The sequence below is a fragment of the Conger conger genome, chromosome 1, assembly GCF_963514075.1.
Source record: "Conger conger chromosome 1, fConCon1.1, whole genome shotgun sequence".
NCBI classification, from domain to species: Eukaryota; Metazoa; Chordata; class Actinopteri; order Anguilliformes; family Congridae; genus Conger; species Conger conger.
In genome coordinates this window covers 44,059,501-44,080,505 of record NC_083760.1, presented here as the reverse complement: position 1 = coordinate 44,080,505, position 21,005 = coordinate 44,059,501, and the positions used below count along the sequence as shown (strand labels likewise).

Below are 21,005 nucleotides of genomic sequence, written 5' to 3'. Positions count from 1 at the left end.
AGTGAAGCAAGCCATCATTAGGCTGAAAAATCAAAACAAACCCATCAGAGAGATAGAAAAAACGTTAGGTGTGGCCAAATCAACTGTTTGGAACATTCTTAAAAAGAAAGAATGCACCGGTGAGCTCAGCAACACCAAAAGACCCAGAAGACCACGGAAAACAACTGTGGTGGATAACAGAAGAATTCTTTCCCTGGTGAAGAAAAACCCCTTCACAACAGTTGGCCAGATCAAGAACACTCTCCAGGAGGTAGGTGTATGTGTGTCAAAGTCAACAATCAAGAGAAGACTTCACCAGAGTGAATACAGAGGGTTCACCACAAGATGTAAACCATTGGTGAGATCAACTTGTACCAGAATGATGGGAAGAGAAGAGTATGGAGAAGGAAAGGAACTGCTAATGATCCAAAACATACCACCTCATCAGTGAAGCATGGTGGTGGTAGTGTCATGGCGTGGGCATGTACAATGACAATGACCGAAGCATACTGCGAAAGCAACCAAAAAGTTTTTTAAGGCAAAGAAGTGGCATGTTATGCAATGGCCAAGTCAATCACCTGACCTAAATCCGATTGAACATGCATTTCACTTGCTGAAGACAAAACTGAAGGGAAAATGCCCCAAGAACAAGCAGGAACTGAAGACAGTTGCAGTAGAGGCCTGGCAGAGCATCACCAGGGATGAAACCCAGCGTCTGGTGATTGCCTGGTGATGCGTTCCAGACTTCAGGCTGTAATTGACTGCAAAGGATTTGCAACCAAATATTAAAAAGTGAAAGTTTGATTTATGATTGTTAGTTTGTCCCATTACTTTTGGTCCCTTAAAAAGTGGGAGGCACATATACAAACTGTTGTAATTCCTACACCGTTCACCTGATTTGGATGTAAATACCCTCAAATTAAAGTCTGCAGTTAAAGCACATCTTGTTCGTTTCATTTCAAATCCATTGTGGTGGTGTATAGAGCCAAAAAGATGAGAATTGTGTCGATGTCCCAATATTTATGGACCTGATTATGTTCATACTATCGGCTATGCAGTAGCCCTATATGAATGAGATCATGGCAATATACACACTATACTCTACAAAATTCATTTTAATGTAGGATCTATCAATTATTCACACCAGAATTGTATGCTACGTACTGACACAGTTTGTGGGCAAGCGACAGTACTGTGCCAAAGTTTTAGCCTGGTGTGAAAAAATGCTGTCAACTAAGAATGCTTTCAAAAATAGAAATGTTAATAGTTTATTTTGATCAATTAACAAAATGCAAAGTGAGTGAACAGAAGAAAAATCTAAATCAAATCAATATTTGGTGTGACTACACCTTGCCTTCAAACCAGCATAATTTCTTCTAGGTATACTTGCACAAAATCAGGGATTTTGTCGGCATATATTCGGGTGTGTGATTAACCAATTATACCAAACAGTAGCCAATGATCATCAATTTAATATGTTGGTTGAAACAATCATTAACTGAAACAGAAACTGTGTAGGAGGGTTAAAACTCGGTGAAGTACAGCCAAACTGTGCTTCCGAGGTGAGGTTGCTGAAGACAGTTTAATGTCAGAAGTCATACACCATGGCAAGACTGAGCACAGAGCACTGAGCACTGATTTGATGCAGTTATTGAAAGAAAGGGATATGCTCCCAAATATTAAGTGTTACTTTAATTTACTTAAATACTGTCTGCTCCAATACATTTGCTCGCCTAATCATTGGGTGGTCTGATTCCAAAGGTGCTATCAAGAAATAAAAGACAGATCTCTTGTCTTGTGTTCATCTTTTTATCTCTACCCCAAATGTATTCAGTGTATTGCAAAGACAAAGGAATTGAATTAAATCTTAAACAGTCTGCCCAGTGCCAGCACATGTTGTTTGATGTATGGTTGACATTGTACATGGCTGTAACTGTTGTCAGAGATTTGTGGTGATACCGTCATGGAGAGCAGGCTGATGTTAGCGTTAAGGCTGATCAATGATTCAGTAAGTGCAAACATTTCACTTAATGTATTAATCACAAAAAACTAAGTTTTATCTGCTTGCCTTGTTGTTCTCTCTCTAAACCAGAGAAACTTGCTAAACTGTGTACCAAATGACCAGGGTCAAGGTGTTGTGGGGGGTTGTGCGTAGGGTTGGGAACTGAGAGCTGCTTCCAAATTATAACTGGATCCGAAATTCCAAGAACGGGGTAACCGATAATAAATTAACTTCTGCTTATTTTGAATAAACTGCGTAAAGGCTACTATTGCCAACTAGGGCTGTCACTTTGACCAAGAATTTTATGTTAATTATGAATACATATTTGATGATATATTTTTTTTTTACCCCTGTCTGTGTGTGTTTGTGTTTCTTGTTTTTTTTGAAAGAGTCAAGCCTATTTTGATATGCCATTGCTTTAGAGACAACAGTTCCTTATTTTGTGAAATAATTTAATGCGCAATATGTTCTCTGATCGGCCATTTTGCTTGCCTGGGAAGTAGTTGCCTGGAGGAGGCTGCAGTTAGTCCTCCTGTTTACCATCGAGTGGCTGGAAAATACTGAAGAGTAGGGATGTGTATCGTTAGGATTTTATTGATACCAATACCGATACTCCTTTTCGGTGCCGGTATTTATCGATACTCTTATCGATACCACGGCGTGTAATTTAGTGTATAAAATAAAGACGTTACAAGATGGTAAAAGATTCAATCGTTTTTTATTACCACAAGGGGGGTAACACCAGCAACATCATTAAACAACTTACAGCACCTGCCTTTTAAGCCCTTAGCAAGTCAACATGTGCAGTGCGAGGCATGTCAAAAAAACGAGCAGGCAGCTCCATACAGCCTTAAAGGTAACTTTCAATGTGATAATGTTTCAACAGAACAGAAGCTTAACTTAAAATTACAAATGCTTCTCAGAATAAATTAAATTTTAAAAAAAACCTAGGGAGATGACCAAAGCCCTTGCCTACATGTTCAACTCAACAGACACATACATGTAAACAGACCAGTGTAGGGGAGGCGCTTCTCCTGACGCATTTAGCCCTAGCAGTTTTTGTTAAGGAAAAGCAACATATTTACTTTCTCTGGCAGCAGCCGAGATCGCTCTGGACAGAGTGACGTCACGCTATACACTCGGATAAAATGGCGCTGCGCATGTTTTAAAAAAGGGTAATTTAATTAATTATTATTTTTAATCCCTGGATAAGAGCGTCTGCCAAATGCCAATAATGTAATGTAATCCAGCTTTACTGGCAGTCTTAAACCTTTAAGGATGTATATATTGGGAATAAATCTTGTACATTATGCCAACTTAATCTAGTATTTCACTTCCCCTTTAATGATTCATAAGCTCACCGTGACTTGATGAAGAAGCACTGTCGGAGTCTGCCTGCACGGAGGAGGGCACGGTGTTGTTAGCGTCTGCCGGGTTGCTAACTTTAGATGCGTTGTTTAGGCAGTCAAACACGCCGCACTCCTTCAACTTTATGCTATGGGTAGACTGCAAGTGTTTCATGATGGTGTTACCCCCCTTTGACGCAACTACTTTCTTGCATATATTGGACTGAGCCGAGGATTCATTGAGTTTGATGAAGTGAGCCCATACCTTGGAGCGCTTCGCTCTTACGGCCGGCATATTGACTACTAGAGAAAACAAAGGGGTGGCAGTGTCATAATTACGCGACGGTTAGGTAGACTCTTAAAAAAATACCGAAAACAGTTTGTCCAGAATCTGTAGCGGTACTCTGGTACCGACCAATTACGAACCATCCATCCATCCATCCATCCATCCATCCATCCCAACTGAAGAGTAGAAAAATTTTAATCCAAATTTGTGCTTAATAATACTTGGGGCCAGTAAAATAAAGAGTGTTTTGTGCTGGAAGCTGCAGGGAGCCAGAGAAAATGAATCCCTGCCTGCTTTTTCAGGTATGAGGTCATAAAATTCCAGACTTTGTCTAATGTCTTACTTTGGCCGGCAAAGAGCCATTCTCTCTATGATCCCAGAAAGTACATCCACTGAGTAGGGGAGGGCCCACCTTCCCTTGGGAGGCTGAATTCACAGTCCTGGGTTTGTATTCTGAAACCATGGCATAAGCAGGCATCAGCATATTCATATCAGTGTTTCTCCAAATGGACAGAGCTTTAATGTAGCAGCACAGTGTGACATGGCAAAAAAAAACAACTGATCTGGTCTTGCTGCTCTCTATGTGTGAAATAAATAATCTTTCAACGAATGATTTGAGTGGTCCATGAGCTCCAGGGGGTTGAGGGAGTGGCAGGAAAGAGAAACAAAGTAGGATGTTAGGCACTAAATGGTAAATGGTTGGTATTTATATAGCCCCTTTATCCAAAGCACTGTACAATTGATGCTTCTCATTCACCTGCATACACATACGCACAGTGATTGGCTGCCATGCTAGGCACCAACCAATTTATCTGGAGCATTTAGGGATTAGGTGTCTTGCTTAGGGACACTGACACACCCAGGCAACCAGCAACCCTCCAACTGCCCAGACGACTGCTCTTACCGCCTGAGCCACTGTTGCCCCTAATGCACTAAAATGTATTGGTACATAGAAATACGAGAGATCATGGAGAGAACAGATCTTGCTCTACCGGAAGGATACCATCCAACTTCTCCTAAAACAATGTCTTTTGTTTTTTTAATAAATCCTACCCCTCACACATGTATTTCAAATATACACGATACCTTGTGTAAATAAGACCGCTTTGGAGTTGCTGTGTATTTCTTCACTTTGAAGGAGGTAGGCTACTGACTCCTATATGCTTCAAGTCTTTATGCTAAGCTAACAAGTTTTGTTAACATGGAAACTGAGCCAGCACAAAAAAGAAAATGAAATCGAACATCTCTGGTAAGTCAGAAAAGAGGGATATTTCCCAAAATGTTCGGGTATTCCTTTAAGAATATAGGTCGAGCCAAATCGGTAGCTAATCTCCAAAGGTCAGTAACTGTGATCGGCTATATCTATTACTGTATGATAGGTCTCTGTATAATTAGTTCATTTGTTAATTCATTTCTGCTGGTAAAAAAAACTGGCCATTTTCTTTAATTTTTCTGTTTTGCATCTTGCCAAACCAGGCGTTTTTAAATTTTTCCTGTTACAGTGGGTAACCAGACAACAATGATAGTGTTCATTTCTGGCTGTGGGTTTACTGTATTGGGAACTTATGGGAGGCACAAAGTGAGGTTTCAGATCATGCTGAACGATATACAGACCTGTGGTTTCCATCCTCGTTATGCTGGATGTCATGCTTGCTATGCTACATTGCAGACAAATACATAAAAAGAGGTAACACAATTATTGAACTGATAAAATGAAAGACTATGGTGAACAAGTTGTTAATTGATTAACAAACCATTTGGCAAGATAGGCTAAAGCAAATGATAACATGATAGTCTGCATTGTGTTAAAAAGTTGGAGTATGGAGGAAGTATGAGTTAACAATAATTGGTTCTAACTGCCACAGCCAATTGGCACTTTTGTTACTTATTATCCAAGTGAAGACTACATATCTAGTTATAAAACAATATAAGTTCGCTACAAGCAACAAGCAAATTAGCTATAGTTTAACATAGTAGTGATGCATAGTGCAGAAGCGTTGTGATATTTGTAAATTCGGGAAGCCAACTAGTAATAGCTAATTTGCTTGTTGTTACAGGGCGGCACAGATGGTGCAGTGGGTAGCACTGCCGCCTCACAGCAAGGAGGTCCTGGGTTCGAGTCCCCGTCGGCCGGGGCCTCTCTGTGAGTTTGCATGTTCTCCCCGTGTTTGCGTGGGTTTGCTCCGGATACTCCGGTTTCCTCCCACAGTCCAAAGACATGCATGTTAGGCTGATTGGAAAGTCTAAATTGCCCGTGGGTATGAGTGTGTGAGTGAATGGTGTGTACAGTTGGTTCCAAGCTTGCATTGTGATTGGCTGAGAGACATTCAAAGGACTGACATTATCTTATGATTAGTCACTCCTAATTAGCAAAACCAAACCGCTATGTTCACGTTAGGTTGATTAATTGTATCAGATATATCATGACCTACCAACACTTCACAGTAGCTCCTTTCTGTTGTTAAAACGGCAGGATTTAAAAAAGTTTGAATCTGAGTTACTGTAGAATTTTTTTATAATTACATTGCAATTCGTTACATTACAGGCATTTAGCAGACGCTCTTATCCAGAGCGATGTACAGCGAAGTGCCCATCGAATACAGGGACAAGTGATTTAATAGATGCAGGGGCTGATCCCTTAACTGCCTGCTACGCAAGCGCCAATGTTTTCAATTTGATGCGAACCATAACAGGCAGCCAGTGGAGGTCGCTGAGCAGGGGGGTGACACGTGAATGTCTGGAGACATTGAATACCAGACGGGCTGCAATGTTCTGGATCAGTTGTAGGGGTCTGATGGCAGATGCTGGAAGGCCAGTCATCAGAGAATTGCAGTTGTCCAGGCGGGACTAGGACGAGAATTGCTTGTACGAGGAGCTGAGTGGAGTAGGTGGTGAGGAAGGGACAGATTCTCCGGATGTTGTGTCGGGAGAATCTGCATGCCCGTAGCGATGTTCTTGGAGAAGGACAGCCTGTTGTCCATCACTACTCCGAGGTGTCTTGCACTGGGGGATTCCACACATAGAGATGGCCAAGCGCAGTTTAAAACTGACCCAGCATGGACTGTGTCTATAACAAGCTGTCCTCTGTCTCAGGACTTCCACCTAAACAGGGTGAGCATGGAGGAGTCTGCTGGGCATGAGGCTTCACCCGCTGGAGCACGGCCAAAGAAGAAGAACAAGAAGAGTTATGATCTCACTGCTGCTGACAAATTCTGGCAAAAACACAAGGGCAGGTGAGTGCACTACTGTACCCCACAAGGGCAGGTGTGTGTACTACTGTACCCCACAAGGGCAGGTGTGTGTACTACTGTACCCCACAGGGGCATGTGTGTACTACTGTACCCCATAAGGGCATGTGTGTGTACTACTGTACCCCACAAGGGCAGGTGTGTGTACTACTGTACCCCACAAGGGCAGAATTGCGCTACGCCACTGCATGTGCTGTAATAATACAGAGCCTATCATAAGAAAACGGTGAAAGCCTAACCATGAATGCACCATGGTTATCATGCGATATGTTTTGCAAGGGGATATGAAAACAGTTGAAAACTTTAAGCCTACTGTTGCTACAGTTGCCAAATAATGGGTCATTCTCCTTCTCTTGAATATCTCCCCATGGCTGCTTCACAAATAGCTCATTGGGGGGGGGGAGGGGGGAGGGGGGAGGGGGGGGTGTTATAATTTGTCAGCACCCCCTACAAAAAGTACTTCCGCCCTCTATGTACAACTATGCATTTTTAAATCCTGGATGTCAGCAAATCTCATATTTTTATGTCTAATGTTAGCTCTGTACCGTATCTTAACTTTTGAATTCAAATAATAAGTGTTTTTCTAGACAGGTTTATCCCTTTAAAAGCATTTTTAATCATGAAAATACTGGTTTAAGCAGGCGGTTTTAATTCATTTTATATTCATTTTATATTCTTTTCTAATTTCATACGAACCTTTTAATTACAAATTATATCATCAGCATAACAATTTTAATGAAAAGTCTTTGAAAAGCTTGCATTCAGAATTTCTTATGATTGGTATGTCCCCCCTTTCACTTCAATGGCAGTGTGCACATGAACTGGCATGGACACTGCTGATGTTATCCCAGCATTATTTGACAATGTTCCAAAGAGCATCTTGTGATGTTACTGAATGCTTGGCTTTTGTCAGTCTTCAAATGCCCCTGTAAATATTCAATGGGGTTGACGTCAGGTGATTGTGGATTGTGCAGCTATCCTTTCTCTTCTTTGGTCTTCAAGTAGTTCTTGCTAAGCTTTGAAGTAACGTTCATTTTTAAAGATTTTTTCAAAATCAGAAAATTGTTTATTTTAAGAATTACATGACATTTCCAATCATTACATTTTGTGTCTCAGACTTTTGGACCCTCACTGTATCTCCACAGAGTTGGCCAAAATTAAAAGGAGATTGTGCCATAAAAAATCGTAAGATGAGATATATGGCTGAGATGAAATGTAAGGATGAATGCAAAAAAACATGGCGATAGAAATAAAATTGTCCTGCTAAGAATAAAACTCCTTCATTTGATAACTGTTTAACACTATGATAATTTTATTGACAGTATTAAGAAGTTTAACAATATAAATCACATGAATCATTGCTCTGTAAGTAGCTTTTATGCATAATTATAACACCTGTTTTTATAAAGATAGGTTGTTGGGTATATGCCTTTATATAGCTAAATTGTGAAAAGTATAAATAATATGAAATGCATAAAATATTGTCCTCAAAGGCCAATCGTCGGAACTAGATTTTCTGCTGAAGATTGTTGAAGTGTGGAAGAATAAGTACGGAAGGGCTCCTTCACATGATACATCACCAGTATGTCACTGGAGGACTCGCTCCATTGGAGGGAAGAAGTGAAGGGAGCATTTTATTTTGGCTAGGAATGGAGCTGCGAGGTGTCAAAAGGGCTCTGGGTCTAAAAGCCTCTATCTGTCCATTGTCCATTGATGGGAGTGCCATATGGCATCCTGGTGTAAAGTTGAGGAGTTGTTGTCTGGATGCTTGGAAATCCCATTACATACTGTATTTTAAGAATCAATAACCCTACATAGTATTGTTTAATGTTACTGGCTCTTAAATTGTTTTTCTTGGCTTGCATACAGTGCATCCGGAAAGTATTCACAGCGCTTCACTTTTCCCACATTTTGTTATGTTACAGCCTTATTCCAAAATGGAATAAATTCATTTTTTCCCCAAAATTCTCCACACAACACCCCTTAATGACAACATGAAATAAGTTTTTTTTGAAGTTTTTGCTAATTTATTAAAAATAAAAAACTAAGAAATCACATGTACATAAGTATTCACAGCCTTTGCTCAATACTTTGTTGATGCACCTTTGGCAGCAATTACAGCCTCAAGTCTTTTTGAATATGATGCCACAAGCTTGGCACACCTATCTTTGGGCAGTTTCGCCCATTCCTCTTTGCAGCACCTCTCAAGCTCCATCAGGTTGGATGGGGAGCGCCGGTGCACAGCCATTTTCAGATCTCTCCAGAGATGTTCAATCGGATTGCACTGTAGATACAAAGTCAGAGTTTATAGTTGTGTTTGTGTGTGTGCATGCGTGTGTGTTGCAAAGTCTTACCCTGTGGGTTTGTTCCCATTGCAGTCCCTTTCCTGAGGTGGCAGAGTCTGTCCAGCAGGAGCTGGACACATACAGGGCGCAGGAGGACGAGGTCAAACGGCTCAAGAGCATCATGGTGAGAAATGGGAGATTGGGCGATGGGGGTGAGGGTGGGGAGATTTGCCGATGGGGGTGAGGGTGATTTGGTGAGAGAGTTGCGTGAGATTGGGCGAGGGGCCTGGATGACATTGGGTGAGGAGATGGGGAGATTGGGTGAGGCGGGGTGATAGATTGGACATGGGGGGTGGGAAAAATTTCCACAAGGTTCCATCAAAATATTTTTTTTATTTTTAAAGATATTTTTTCGGCCTTTTTCAGCTTTATTGGACAGTATATAGTACAAAGAGACAGGAAGAATGGGAGCGAGAGAGAGGGAAAGACATGCAACAAATTTCAGACGGTCGGATTCGAACCGCCGACGTCGCGGCTCGCAAAGAGCATGCGGTCAGTGCTCTACAGGCTGCACCACCGAGACACCCTCATCAAAATGGTTCTAACGAAGTACACTGTGTGTGTAGCAGGCAGGTGGTTTAGTATGAAACTTGAGTGGTGGTGATTAACCTTTTTTGGTAACTTACTTTATTAAAATACTTTGAGCTGCTTCGAAAATGTATCTTTGAGCCGGGGTGGTGCAACAGCCTAAGATGCAGTGAACCTTGCTGTTGCAGTTCAGTTCGTTGCAGTTGCACACCGAGGACCAGATTTTGATTCCTGGTCCTGCCAAACGCTGAAGCCGGCTCACGTGGAGCGGCATAATTGGCTGACCTATCCAAGGGAGGGGGGAGGACTCAGTGGGGGCGCTCGCAGCATACGGCAACAGCACCCGATCACCTCGGAATCACAGTCGCGATTGGAGACGATGCGGCTTGGAGACATGTGTCCTAGATAACATGGGTAATTGGTAGAGAGAGGGTGTAATTTGCAACCAAATTTGGAGAAAAATTGAAAAATCTTTTAATCATTAATTTAAGATTTTTGCTTTTATCTCCCTGTTTTTTTTTTTTATAAATAAAAATGAATGCTTGGAATATTAGCAGGTGTAATTTCTGCAGGGGCATGGCTGCTGGATGGTGGAGGGTGCCCACCCTGGAGAGACCTGCAGAAGTCCCCCTAAAATCTGTTATCTGTACAACAGGCAGAAATTTTTAAATGTTGCAAATTGAGGGACAATTAAGTAACTGTAAAGTGCATAATTTTTTGGTGAACTGCCCCTTTAACACCTGCGACCAAACTGTAGCCTCTGCCCTTTTACATTCACAATTCCAACATTGTGCTGCTAAATTGGCAGTCGCTGCATCAGGATGACTTCAGTCCACCTGGGAGTCTGGACCTCGTTGCCTCTGTTCTGCGTTAAGCCAGGATGGGCCGACTCACAGCACAGTCAGGCACGTGCAGACAGAATAGAGAAGGCACCCCTGCTTTCTTGTCATGAGCATCCCTTTCCAGTCGTATCTGGAGAGTGCACAAGCTGTGTCTGCCAGGGCTGGTCTGGGTCCCAGAGGAGGAGAGGTGATCTGTCTGGTCTGAGAGGGAAACATGGATCATTTAGGACCCTCATCCATCTGCCCTGTGTCTCTCGCTGTCCCACGCTCAGAACACTTATGTAACAACGGCATGATGAAAGCACAGCAGGGTTTATACCAAGATATCCAAGGGGAAAAAAACAACCCAAACTGAGCGAAATGTTCCATTTTCTCTGTGCTTGCTGTCACAATAATTTGACTGAAGGCTCCCCTTATACCACTGAGATTTTTAAGCTTCCCTCGCTTTGATTCAGTGCACTGGGGTACCAGCCCCACGCCAATGATCAACGTTTGCACAGTCAGATGTGATAAATGATGTTTTCTTCACCAGAGAAATCTGTGAATGCAGTTAGGCTGGGTAACAACCAGTTCCTTGGGTAACAATGGCTGTATAGTGTGTCCATGAAAACGGAGGGTAAAGATAGAATGAGCCTCTGTCTACTGGGACGGTTCAGAATTTTTTTTGGCTCTAAGCTACTTGTATTTCTACGACAGAGTGTTCCAGGAAAATGTTGATGATATTGGGAAAGGACGTTTGTCTGGTCCCATTAAATCAAAGCAAAGCTTCTCAGAGGAGAGGCAGATTGCTGCGACCACACAGACTGACCAACAGCCGGCTCTCAGTCTCCCGCAAACCGAAAGGAAAGTGTGACAACATTACAAGGCAGTAGGAGGCCAGAAGCATGTGAAAATGCATTTTTTGAAGGTGTGGCAGGTGAGGTGTCAGGCTTAAGTGAATGATGGATTTCTCTCATCTGTTGATCCAAATGGGGTTTTCATTAAGGCCCATTCACACCAAGAACGATAACAATAATGATGGCTATAAATATGTAATTTAAAAAATTGTTCTAAATGAAGTGGATTCCGGAATCCACACCATAACTATAATGATGAAGTGATCACTTTCAGAGTTGCACAAACAGGAAGCAGGCAGCATTCCACTGTACATTGTTTGATGTGGTGGAAGCTTTACTCATATTTTTATTGTTGGAGTGCAATCACATGCACACAGCAATAGAGGCTTACTGTCATAGCACCACCAATTGGCAACAGGAAGTGAGGCTTGTATAATATTTTTGATCCTCCTCCTAGTGGATTCATCAAAAGCACACCAAATTCATTCAGCATGACGTTTAAGTGTTTATGCTACTATATTGCTCAATAAATATTGATATCTTACACACTGTTGCCATGCCATGCATTTTAGGTCAAATGCTGCTGAAACAGGAGGTGTGACATGATTTCAAGTCAATCACCAGACCGTAACCCAATTGAGCATGCATTTCACAAGATGGAAGGGAAAACCTGAAAGAGGCTGCAGTAAAAGCCTGGAAAAGCATCACAAAAGAATAACGCAACAGTTTGGTGATGTCAGTGTGCCGCAGGCTTGATGCTAGCAAGGGATATGCTACCAAATATTAAGTGTTATTTGCTTAAATGCTCTCTGTTCTAATACTTTTGCTCACCTAAAATTTGGGTGGTCTGATACCGAAGGTGCCTACTTATTCATGCGATTATCTAGCTTGACCCTGGTTTTAGCTAACCTGCTACTTCTGCCCTTCTTGTGCCAAAAACTGGACCTTCCTGGATAATAATCAATATTTGTTATCTGCATAATTACTATTTCTATAATTATTGATTTAATTTGTTAATTTTATTTATTTATATATTATACATAATACATAATACATATAAATCAAACTCGCTGTTTGCCCAGTGCTGGCCAGAAGCAGATGGGCTCCCATTCTAAGCCCAGTTCTGCGCAAGGTTTCTTCCTGTTAGTCAGGGGGTTATCCCTTGCCACTGTCGCCCTAGGCTTGCTCTGAGGGTCTCAGGCTTGGGTTCTTTGTAAAGCTGCTTTGTGACAATTTGTGTTGTAAAAAGTGCTATGCAAATAAAATTGAATTGAATATTGGGCAGTTGGCTACTCAGCTGTTTCTTTTCCAGCTGAGTGTCCTTGCATCATTAGCACATGCACAAGAATAGGAATAGTGAACTACCTGATAGACTACAGAAGACCACTGTAGTGATGGCCAGGGAATACTTTCAGTTGTGAAGAAAACACTTTTAACCTTCAAAGACCAAGACCAAGAACAAGATCCAATCCCCTGGTGTAACCCTCAAGAGCTGAATGGCCCATTTTTGGCATTGCTCAAAACTGTTCTGGAGCAAAGATTTGGGGACAGATGAAATGAGTGTTAACGTAATAAAGTGATGGAAAGAGAAAAGTGTTGAGAGAGCGATGAACTGCTAGTTCATGGTCGTGCAGAAACATCTGGTTAGATCCAGCCAAATGCCAGAAAACACCTTGGATTGTACTTCTCCTTGTGGCGGGACAATGACCCCAAACATACTGCTAAAACTGTTTCCCAGTGCCAAAAAATAGAATGCCCTTGACTAGCTAGGTCAATTTGCATCCAGTTGAACATGAGTTTATTTTATTTGGCTGAAGACAGGACTGAAGGCAAAATGCCCCATCAACAATCTGGAACTGAAGATTTCTGCAGTACAGGCCTGGCAGAGCATCCCGAGGGAAGATGCCCAGCATCTGGCTATGCCTATGGGTCAGAAACCTCAGGTTGTCATAGAATGCAAAGGATTTGCATCAGAGTACTAGATTTTATTTTATTTAAGATTATACTGTGCCCATTTTATTAGGTGCATTCTATTAGTGCCTGTTTAGGACCCACTTTTGCCTCCAGAACAAGGTGCTGGAAACACTCCTTGCACTTGCTGGATTAATTGAGATCTGGGGACTGTTCTAGTCATTGGAGTGAACTTGAAGCCACATTATGCTCATGAAACCAGCTTAAGGTGATGACGTGTGCTTTGTGACATGGGGCGTTATCCTGCTGGAAATATTAAATAGTTGAGAAATGCTAGACTAAAGGGATGTACATGGTCAGCTACAATTGTGGCATTCAAATGATGCTCAAGAAAACATTCCCAACGCCATCACACCACCACCAGCCTCAATCGTTGACATAAAGCAGGATTGATCCATGGATTCATGTTATGAAATCATGTGTTTTCATTTATGTATTTTTTTCCCTAGGGGCTGGAAGGGGAAGATGAAGGAGCCATTAGCATGTTGTCTGATAATACTGCAAAATTGACCTCTGCTGTCAGGTGAGGTTTGACTATCTGCAAATCTCAATACTTCAGAATTTTGAGTATCTATTTGTTTTCTGTGGACAGAAAAAGATATCCTTGATTGATAAAATAATAAATCAACTTTGATTAAATTAGTTTCGTTGAAATGGACGGTCGGCTGTTGTAGCCCTCACCCATTGACTTATGCCTGATTTTGGCTGATTTTTAGAATAAAGGCACACTGCAGATTGTCTGGTCAAAGACTGTTAAATGTTGACTTGAATGAGACATCTTCATCACCACTGTTCTGTTCTCAAACACGCAAACCGTGATTTCCCCAAAGTGGAATTTTGTGTGAATAGGTTTTACGTACGCACAAGGCTTTTGGATGTCTGCAGCAGAAACATTCCATAGGAGAAAGCTTTGTTTTGTTTGTCCACGATATGACCGCTGTCTAACCAGCTGATGAAGATGAAAGGCAGGTCTTCCTGCTGTGCGTCCCAGATATCTCTGCACAGACTGATTGACGGCTCAGTCTATGTGTAGGAAAACAATTTAAACTTTGAACACTGACTAATACGCTTGGCCTTTTTAACAATGGTATAGTAAACTTACTAGAACAATAATCATCAGCATAGATATTATAGTATATGTGTTGATGAAGCAATGAATCTGTGTCTGGTTTAGCCTTTTATTTGGGCTAGCCAGTTGTGAATGCCTTAATCAGCTCCACTGTGCAAGTTGCCAGGCAGTCCTTCACTTGGTCTACTGTTGAGTGTTTGAGTAGCAACATTTCTCATGTATTCTGTCCTGCAGCTCGCTGCCTGAGCTCCTGGAAAAGAAGAGATTGATCGACCTCCACACCAATGTAGCAACGGCTGTACTGGACCATATCAAGGTGAGTGTAATTTGTGCTGTGATGCCGTGTGTGCGCCGCAAAGTAGCTCTGTCTGTGTTACATAATATAGGAGCAGAAAAAGCCATTTAGCCCTTTTAGGCAACCGAAACCGAAAATGTATTGAAAACTGACATTTAGAACCTCTCACCGACTTAATCTTGCTCATGTCGGTTAATTTGGTTAATGCTTTCCCCAATGAGAGAAGTGATTGAATTTATTCTAGAAAATCTTAGCTTTTGCAGAAGCTTAGTTGTTAGCCAGTCCACTAGTTATGATGCGCTTCACTATCACCATCACTATCACTGTGGCTGTGGTCCAATCCATTTATTAAATGTTCTGCCCTCCCAACCTTCACTTGCAAGCTTTCTTTGGGAGGATATGATGGACCAAACCAGTACTAAAAGAACACGAGTAAATGGTTGGCATTTATATAGTGCCTTTATCCAAAGTGCTATGCAGTCGGTGCTTCTCATTTACCCATTCATACAAACACTCACACAGTGCCAACGGCGATTGGCTATCATGCAAGGTACCAACCAGCTCGTCAGGAGCATTTAGGGGTTAGGTGTCTTGCTCAGAGACACTTCGACACACCCAAAGTGGGAATTGAACCGGCAACCCTCCGACTGCAAGACGACTGCTCTTACCGCCTGAGCCACTTGAGTAGACACTCAAACCATTAACTGCACTTGCACTGGGGTGCACTCACAAATTTATCTTGCTCTTGCCGGTTTGCCTGTCTTCCATTCGTCATGCAATGAATTCAAATCCATATCGCATTCTGACCAGAAACCATTTTCATAGGATGAATATTTTACAAGAAACTGATGTAATATTGCTCTTTGAACTAGCTGGCAAATTATAATCTGCATAGCTAGTTCTTTTTTTCACATTTTTGCCTGTTTGTACACAACCAGGCAACCAGCGAAATGGACCTCTTCCAAAGACCAAAGACATTGTGTCCACCCGTGGGGAATAACTCCCAGGCATAGCTTAGTCTTAGCTATGATCACTGTGAATGTGTGTGTTTCTGTTTGTCTTTATTGTTATGACAAATAAAGCCTTCACTTCCTCCCTGTTGGCTGAGACATGAGAGCTGAGGCAAATCAGTCTTTCGAAGAACTTCCAACCTTCAGGTTATCTGAATACATTTGACCATTTGTTGATAACTTTAATTATTAATTACATTTACACATTTTAGGCTAGATAGTATAGAATAGTGATTTTATGAGTGTGATTTACTTTTAATCCTTAGCAATTCTAGTGCAGAGGCATATCCCCTACATTAGACTGCTTTGCAGGTGGCACAGAAGTATTAAACAAAGTCAGGCAACTGATATTAAATATGAAATCCAAGCAAAGTGTTTTTTTCAAATATTGCCCTTTCCCGCTCATAAACTTTAACTGGCTCATTTGCTGGTAATGCAATACTCGCTTCACTGCAACGGGCTGATTATGTAGCCTTTAACATGAGCTATTCTGAGTCATTCTACAATGGCATCTAACCTGAAACTTCATTGGATATCAGTTTTAAAGCGATTTTATCCAGCCACTAAATCAATGTTATTTCCTAACATTTCAGTTATGCGATTAAAAAAAAAAAAAAAACCTTTTAAAGATTATGCCGGTTTCTACAATTAAACGATTTTGGCTATGTTAGGGGTGAAAGTGAAACTTCTTAAACATTAAGTTCGGGGTTACAGCAAAGAATAGCAACACCTTGTCAGCAGTGGAAAGTGGTCAATAGTTGAGCACATCACTGAGGGGTCGTGGGCGTGATACTTATCAAATCAAGTAAGTTTTATCAAATGTTTGCTCTGCTTTTATCAAATCATTCCTGTTTATTAAAATTAGTTAAAATGTATGAATTCAATTACACTTATCAACTCTCTTTTCATAATTTATCAACAATTTTTATTCCACCCCATATACTATACAGTGTCCTCTATAATTAGGACAAAAACTGATCATTTATTTATTTCCCTCTGTACTCCACAATTTGAGATTTGTAATAAAAAATATCACGTGGTTAGTGCACTTTGTCAGATTTTAATTCATTTTTATCATTTTTATACATTTTGATTTCACCATGTAGAAATTACAGCAGTATTTATACATAGTCTCCCAATTTCAGGGAACCATAATGTTTGGGACACAACAATGTTATATAAATGAAACTAATTTTCTTTTGTATTTTGTTGCATATCCTTTGCATGCAATAACTGTTTGAAGTCTGCGATTCATGGACATCGCCAGTTGCTGGGTGTCTTCTCTGCCTGGCCTATATTGCACCCATCTTTAGCTCATGCTTGTTTCAGGGGCTAGTCCCCTTAAGTATTTTCTTCAGAATATCAAAGGCATTCTCAATTGGGTTCAGTGACTTGGCCACTCCTATGTTCCTCAATACTTGTTCTTGCCATCACTCTGGTTTAAGTTAATCTTCATGTCATCTGTTTTTCCTGAACTGTGGTTGCTCTTTTACATACTTTTGTAGCTTGCCATTCTGTTTTTATGGCTAACCAGTGGTTTGCATCTTGCAGTGTAGCCCCTGTATTTCTGTTCATAAAGTCTTCTGTGAAACAGTGGTCATTAAAAAATCCACAACTGGCTCCTGAAGAGTGTTTCTGTTCTGTCGGACAGGTGTTTGTTTGTTTCTTTATTATGGAGAGTATTAAGGAAAAATCCCCAGTCATCAGCTGTGGAGGTCTTCCTTGGCCTGCCAGTCCCTTAGCAATTAGTAAGATCACCAACGCTCTTTTTCTTCTTAATTATGTTACGAACAGTTGATTTTGGTAAGTTTTGGCCGATGTCTCTAACCATCTTATTCTTGTTTGTCAGTCTCATTATGGCTTCTTTGACTTTCATCTTTCATTGGCACAACTTTGGTCCTTATGTTGATAAACTAGAGGAAAGGCTAGGTGCTATCTTATAATAAATGCATCAAGGAGCCAATTAAACACACCTGAGCAAGCCAGTCACACCTTACAAACACCTGTGAAGCCATGTCCCAAACATCAGGGTGCTCTGTAATGGGGGGGACTATGTAACACCACTGTCGTTTCTAAATGGTGAAAGCAAAATGTATAAAAATATCCTTTAATAAAATCTGAAAATGTGCAATTTAACCACATGTTAATTGTGTGATTCCAAATCTAAAATTGTGGCAAATGGGAGGCAAATCAAGACATAATGGATCTTTGTCCCAAACATCATGGAGGCAGCGGTAGTTCCTTTAGAATTAAATGAATTAAATTAAGTCAAATTGTATTGCCTATTGTATTGTCACTTTGATTTTTGTTAGGGCTGCCAATAATATGGAAGCTATTCTGTGCTACATATGGCAGACATATGGGGGGATTCTTCACCACTACAGTAGTCTTCCTCGGTCTACTGGGTCTTTTTACATTTTTGAGTTCACCAATTGTTTTTTGTCTCGTTTCATTTCTTGTCTCATTTAACCATTTTCATTTCTGAGACTAGACCTCAACAGCTCTTTTCTGCATTCTCTAATAGGGAGACAAAAGGTGATGTCATTTCTAAACGGTTCATCCAGTATGGATGAAAATACTCTCAAATTACAGCTGACAGTCTGCACCTCAACCTCGTTGTCATTGTATCCTTTCATATCCTTTTTATCCTTTTTGAATTAAAAATATCCTCTAGTCTGCATGTCCGAATGGTTTTCCACAACAGAGGATTAGAGATCTACTGAATAATGCCACGGTTTTGTCCGTATTTGTGACTGCATTGGTAGGCTGAAAAGCTATGTGCCAATAGCATGTAGTATCTTTTCCAGAGCCTTTCGAGCAGTGCCCAGAAATGGACACAATCCGATAAAAGCTATTTGACAAAGGCGTATGATGTAAATATCATCTTTTCATTGATATTTAGTCCTTTGTCATATTCAGTACTTTCTAATTTTGCCACTTAAGGTTTTCCCATATCCCTCATATAAAACCTTTATTTTCATCTGCTAGGTGTCTTTCCAATTCATTTAGTTTGATTTCTCATCATTTTTGTGTCTTTAAACAGTTTACTAGAGCCCAAGTTATGTCACCTTCAAATGCAACAAATATCCTTATTAAGGCCATATGTAAATAAACGGAGGAGCTGAGGTACCATTTTCCTCAGCACTCTTCTCATTTCTTATATTTTCCCAATTGTTACTCTTTGTCCTCTATTCTGCTGCTATTTTCAAAGCCACCCTGGTAATTCTTACTGATTTAATTTTGACAGTCATGTGGTACTTTGTCCCATGCTTTTGAAATTCCAAGTATATAATTTAATAAACCTAGTTTGAAAACAATCTGGAGTTTCCTCAAAGAAGTCCAGAATATTTGTTAAGCATGGGTTCCACCTCCAGAAACCATGTTGGCTGTCCCTTGATGATACTTTTTTTCCAGGAATAGTTCCAGCTCATGTCATTCCTAATGGTAGATTCCTGGTTTATACACAAGCTGTGAGTTAGGCTAACAGGCCTGTAGTTTTCTGGATTGGTATGGTCACTACATTTCTTGATGTGTACTTTACATTACATTACATTACATTATTGTCATTTGGCAGTTGATTAGACTAAGCAGGAGACTATCCTCCCCTGGAGCAATGCAGGGTTAAGGGCCTTGCTCAAGGGCCCAACAGCTGTGCGGATCTTATTGTGGCTACACTGGGAATCGAACCGCTGACCTTGCGGGTCCCAGTCATGTACCTTAACCACTACACTACAGGCCGCCCTTATTCTTTTTACTCTTTTTAGATTTGTAATCAAGCCATTCATGTATGGTTAAAGTGCACATTAGCCTTTATTAAACAGTATGTTTATATACTTGGGTATCACTATGTAGAAATTAGAGCACTTTTTACACATAGCCCCCCACCCCATGTCAGGCCACCATATTGTTTGGGACATATTAATATTATGTAAATGAAAGTAGTCATGTTTAGTATCCAGAAAAAAGGCTTGAACCTGGTCTTCAGCTGACTCTAAAAAACGCATACAGGAACAACATGGGACTGACCTTTGATGGCAAAAGTTATGTATTGTAGTGGTCGACTGATATGGTTTTTTAATGGCCGATGCTGATTCAGAGAGCTAGGTGGCTGATGGCTGATGGCCGATATAACGCCATGTTAGATAATGTCCGAACCACACTTGCATTCAAATCACAAAATCGTTGTTTCGCCGTTCTGGGACCAATATATATGAAAAATCTTTTTGTAAGGCCAAACACCCTATTCAAAATAATCCTGAAAATTTCATTAAAATCTGTTTGGTAGTTCTTATTAAAAAGACGAGTGAAAATATTAGCATTTTTGTAAGAGTTTTTTTTGCACTCTTCTACAAAGTTTTTAAAGCGTTGTACAGTTTCTCACCCAATTACAACATGTCCTACTAGTGCCTTTTCCTAAAATTGGGTTTTCATTTGCTACAGTTGTTATTAAAATTGATATTTTCTAGAACAAGGCTCCATTGAAAATGAATGGTGGAAAAATGAGCTTGTCTGTTAGCCAGTGACTCTATAATGGCAGGCATGGTGCAACTGCAAGCCACGCGCCTCACGCAACATACGGATTATACATCGTGTGCGACATGGCTCAGGCAGTAAGAGCAGTTGTCTGGCAGTTGGAGGGTTGCCGGTTCGATCCCCCGCCCGGGCTGTGTCAAAGTGTCCCTGAGCAAGACACCTAACCCCCAAATGTTCCTGACGAGCTGGTCGGGGCCTTGCATGGCAGCCAATTGGCGTCGGTGTGTGAGTGTGTGTATGAATGGGTGAATGGAGAAGCATCGATTGTACAGCGCTTTGGATAAAGGCGCTATATAAATGCCTGCCATTTGCCATTTACATTGCCAGAGCCATATGGACCCAAAGTGGCGGAATGGAAGTGACGTCACTCGGCTAAAGAACTTAACGGCTCTGCTGCCTCCTGTCATCCAGGAATGTGAATAGTAGGCAGTGTTTTTCATGTCATTTAGCTTGCGCTTAATTCAAAGGCATACTTTGCCATAAGATAGGCTACAACCAAAGGAGACCTGGTTCATGTCATTGTTTTCTCATTGCTTGTAACATTACATCCCTGTCAAGCTTCGCAAGCAAATGTCAACCCCTGTTGAAAAGAACACCTTGAGCTAGGTTTTGGTTCACCAGTGAGAACAGCTCCATAGGCTAATCCCAGAATCCCAATGTGTCCGAACTGAACACTGTGTACTGTAACAGTTTTATGTTCTTGGCTATTGTTGGT

General features: G+C 41.0%; 1 protein-coding gene across 2 annotated transcripts in view; it reads left to right on the top strand.

The window, feature by feature from the left end:
* The window catches only part of scfd1 (sec1 family domain containing 1), a 105,484-nt gene that overhangs the window by 24,311 nt on the left and 60,168 nt on the right, over positions 1-21,005 (top strand). For both annotated transcript variants that reach the window (XM_061240232.1, XM_061240242.1), the window contains exons 11-14: positions 6,707-6,846; positions 9,240-9,330; positions 13,833-13,906; positions 14,687-14,768. In XM_061240232.1, coding sequence (XP_061096216.1) covers positions 6,707-6,846; positions 9,240-9,330; positions 13,833-13,906; positions 14,687-14,768 — 387 coding nt within the window. The remainder of the gene's footprint in view (positions 1-6,706; positions 6,847-9,239; positions 9,331-13,832; positions 13,907-14,686; positions 14,769-21,005) is intronic.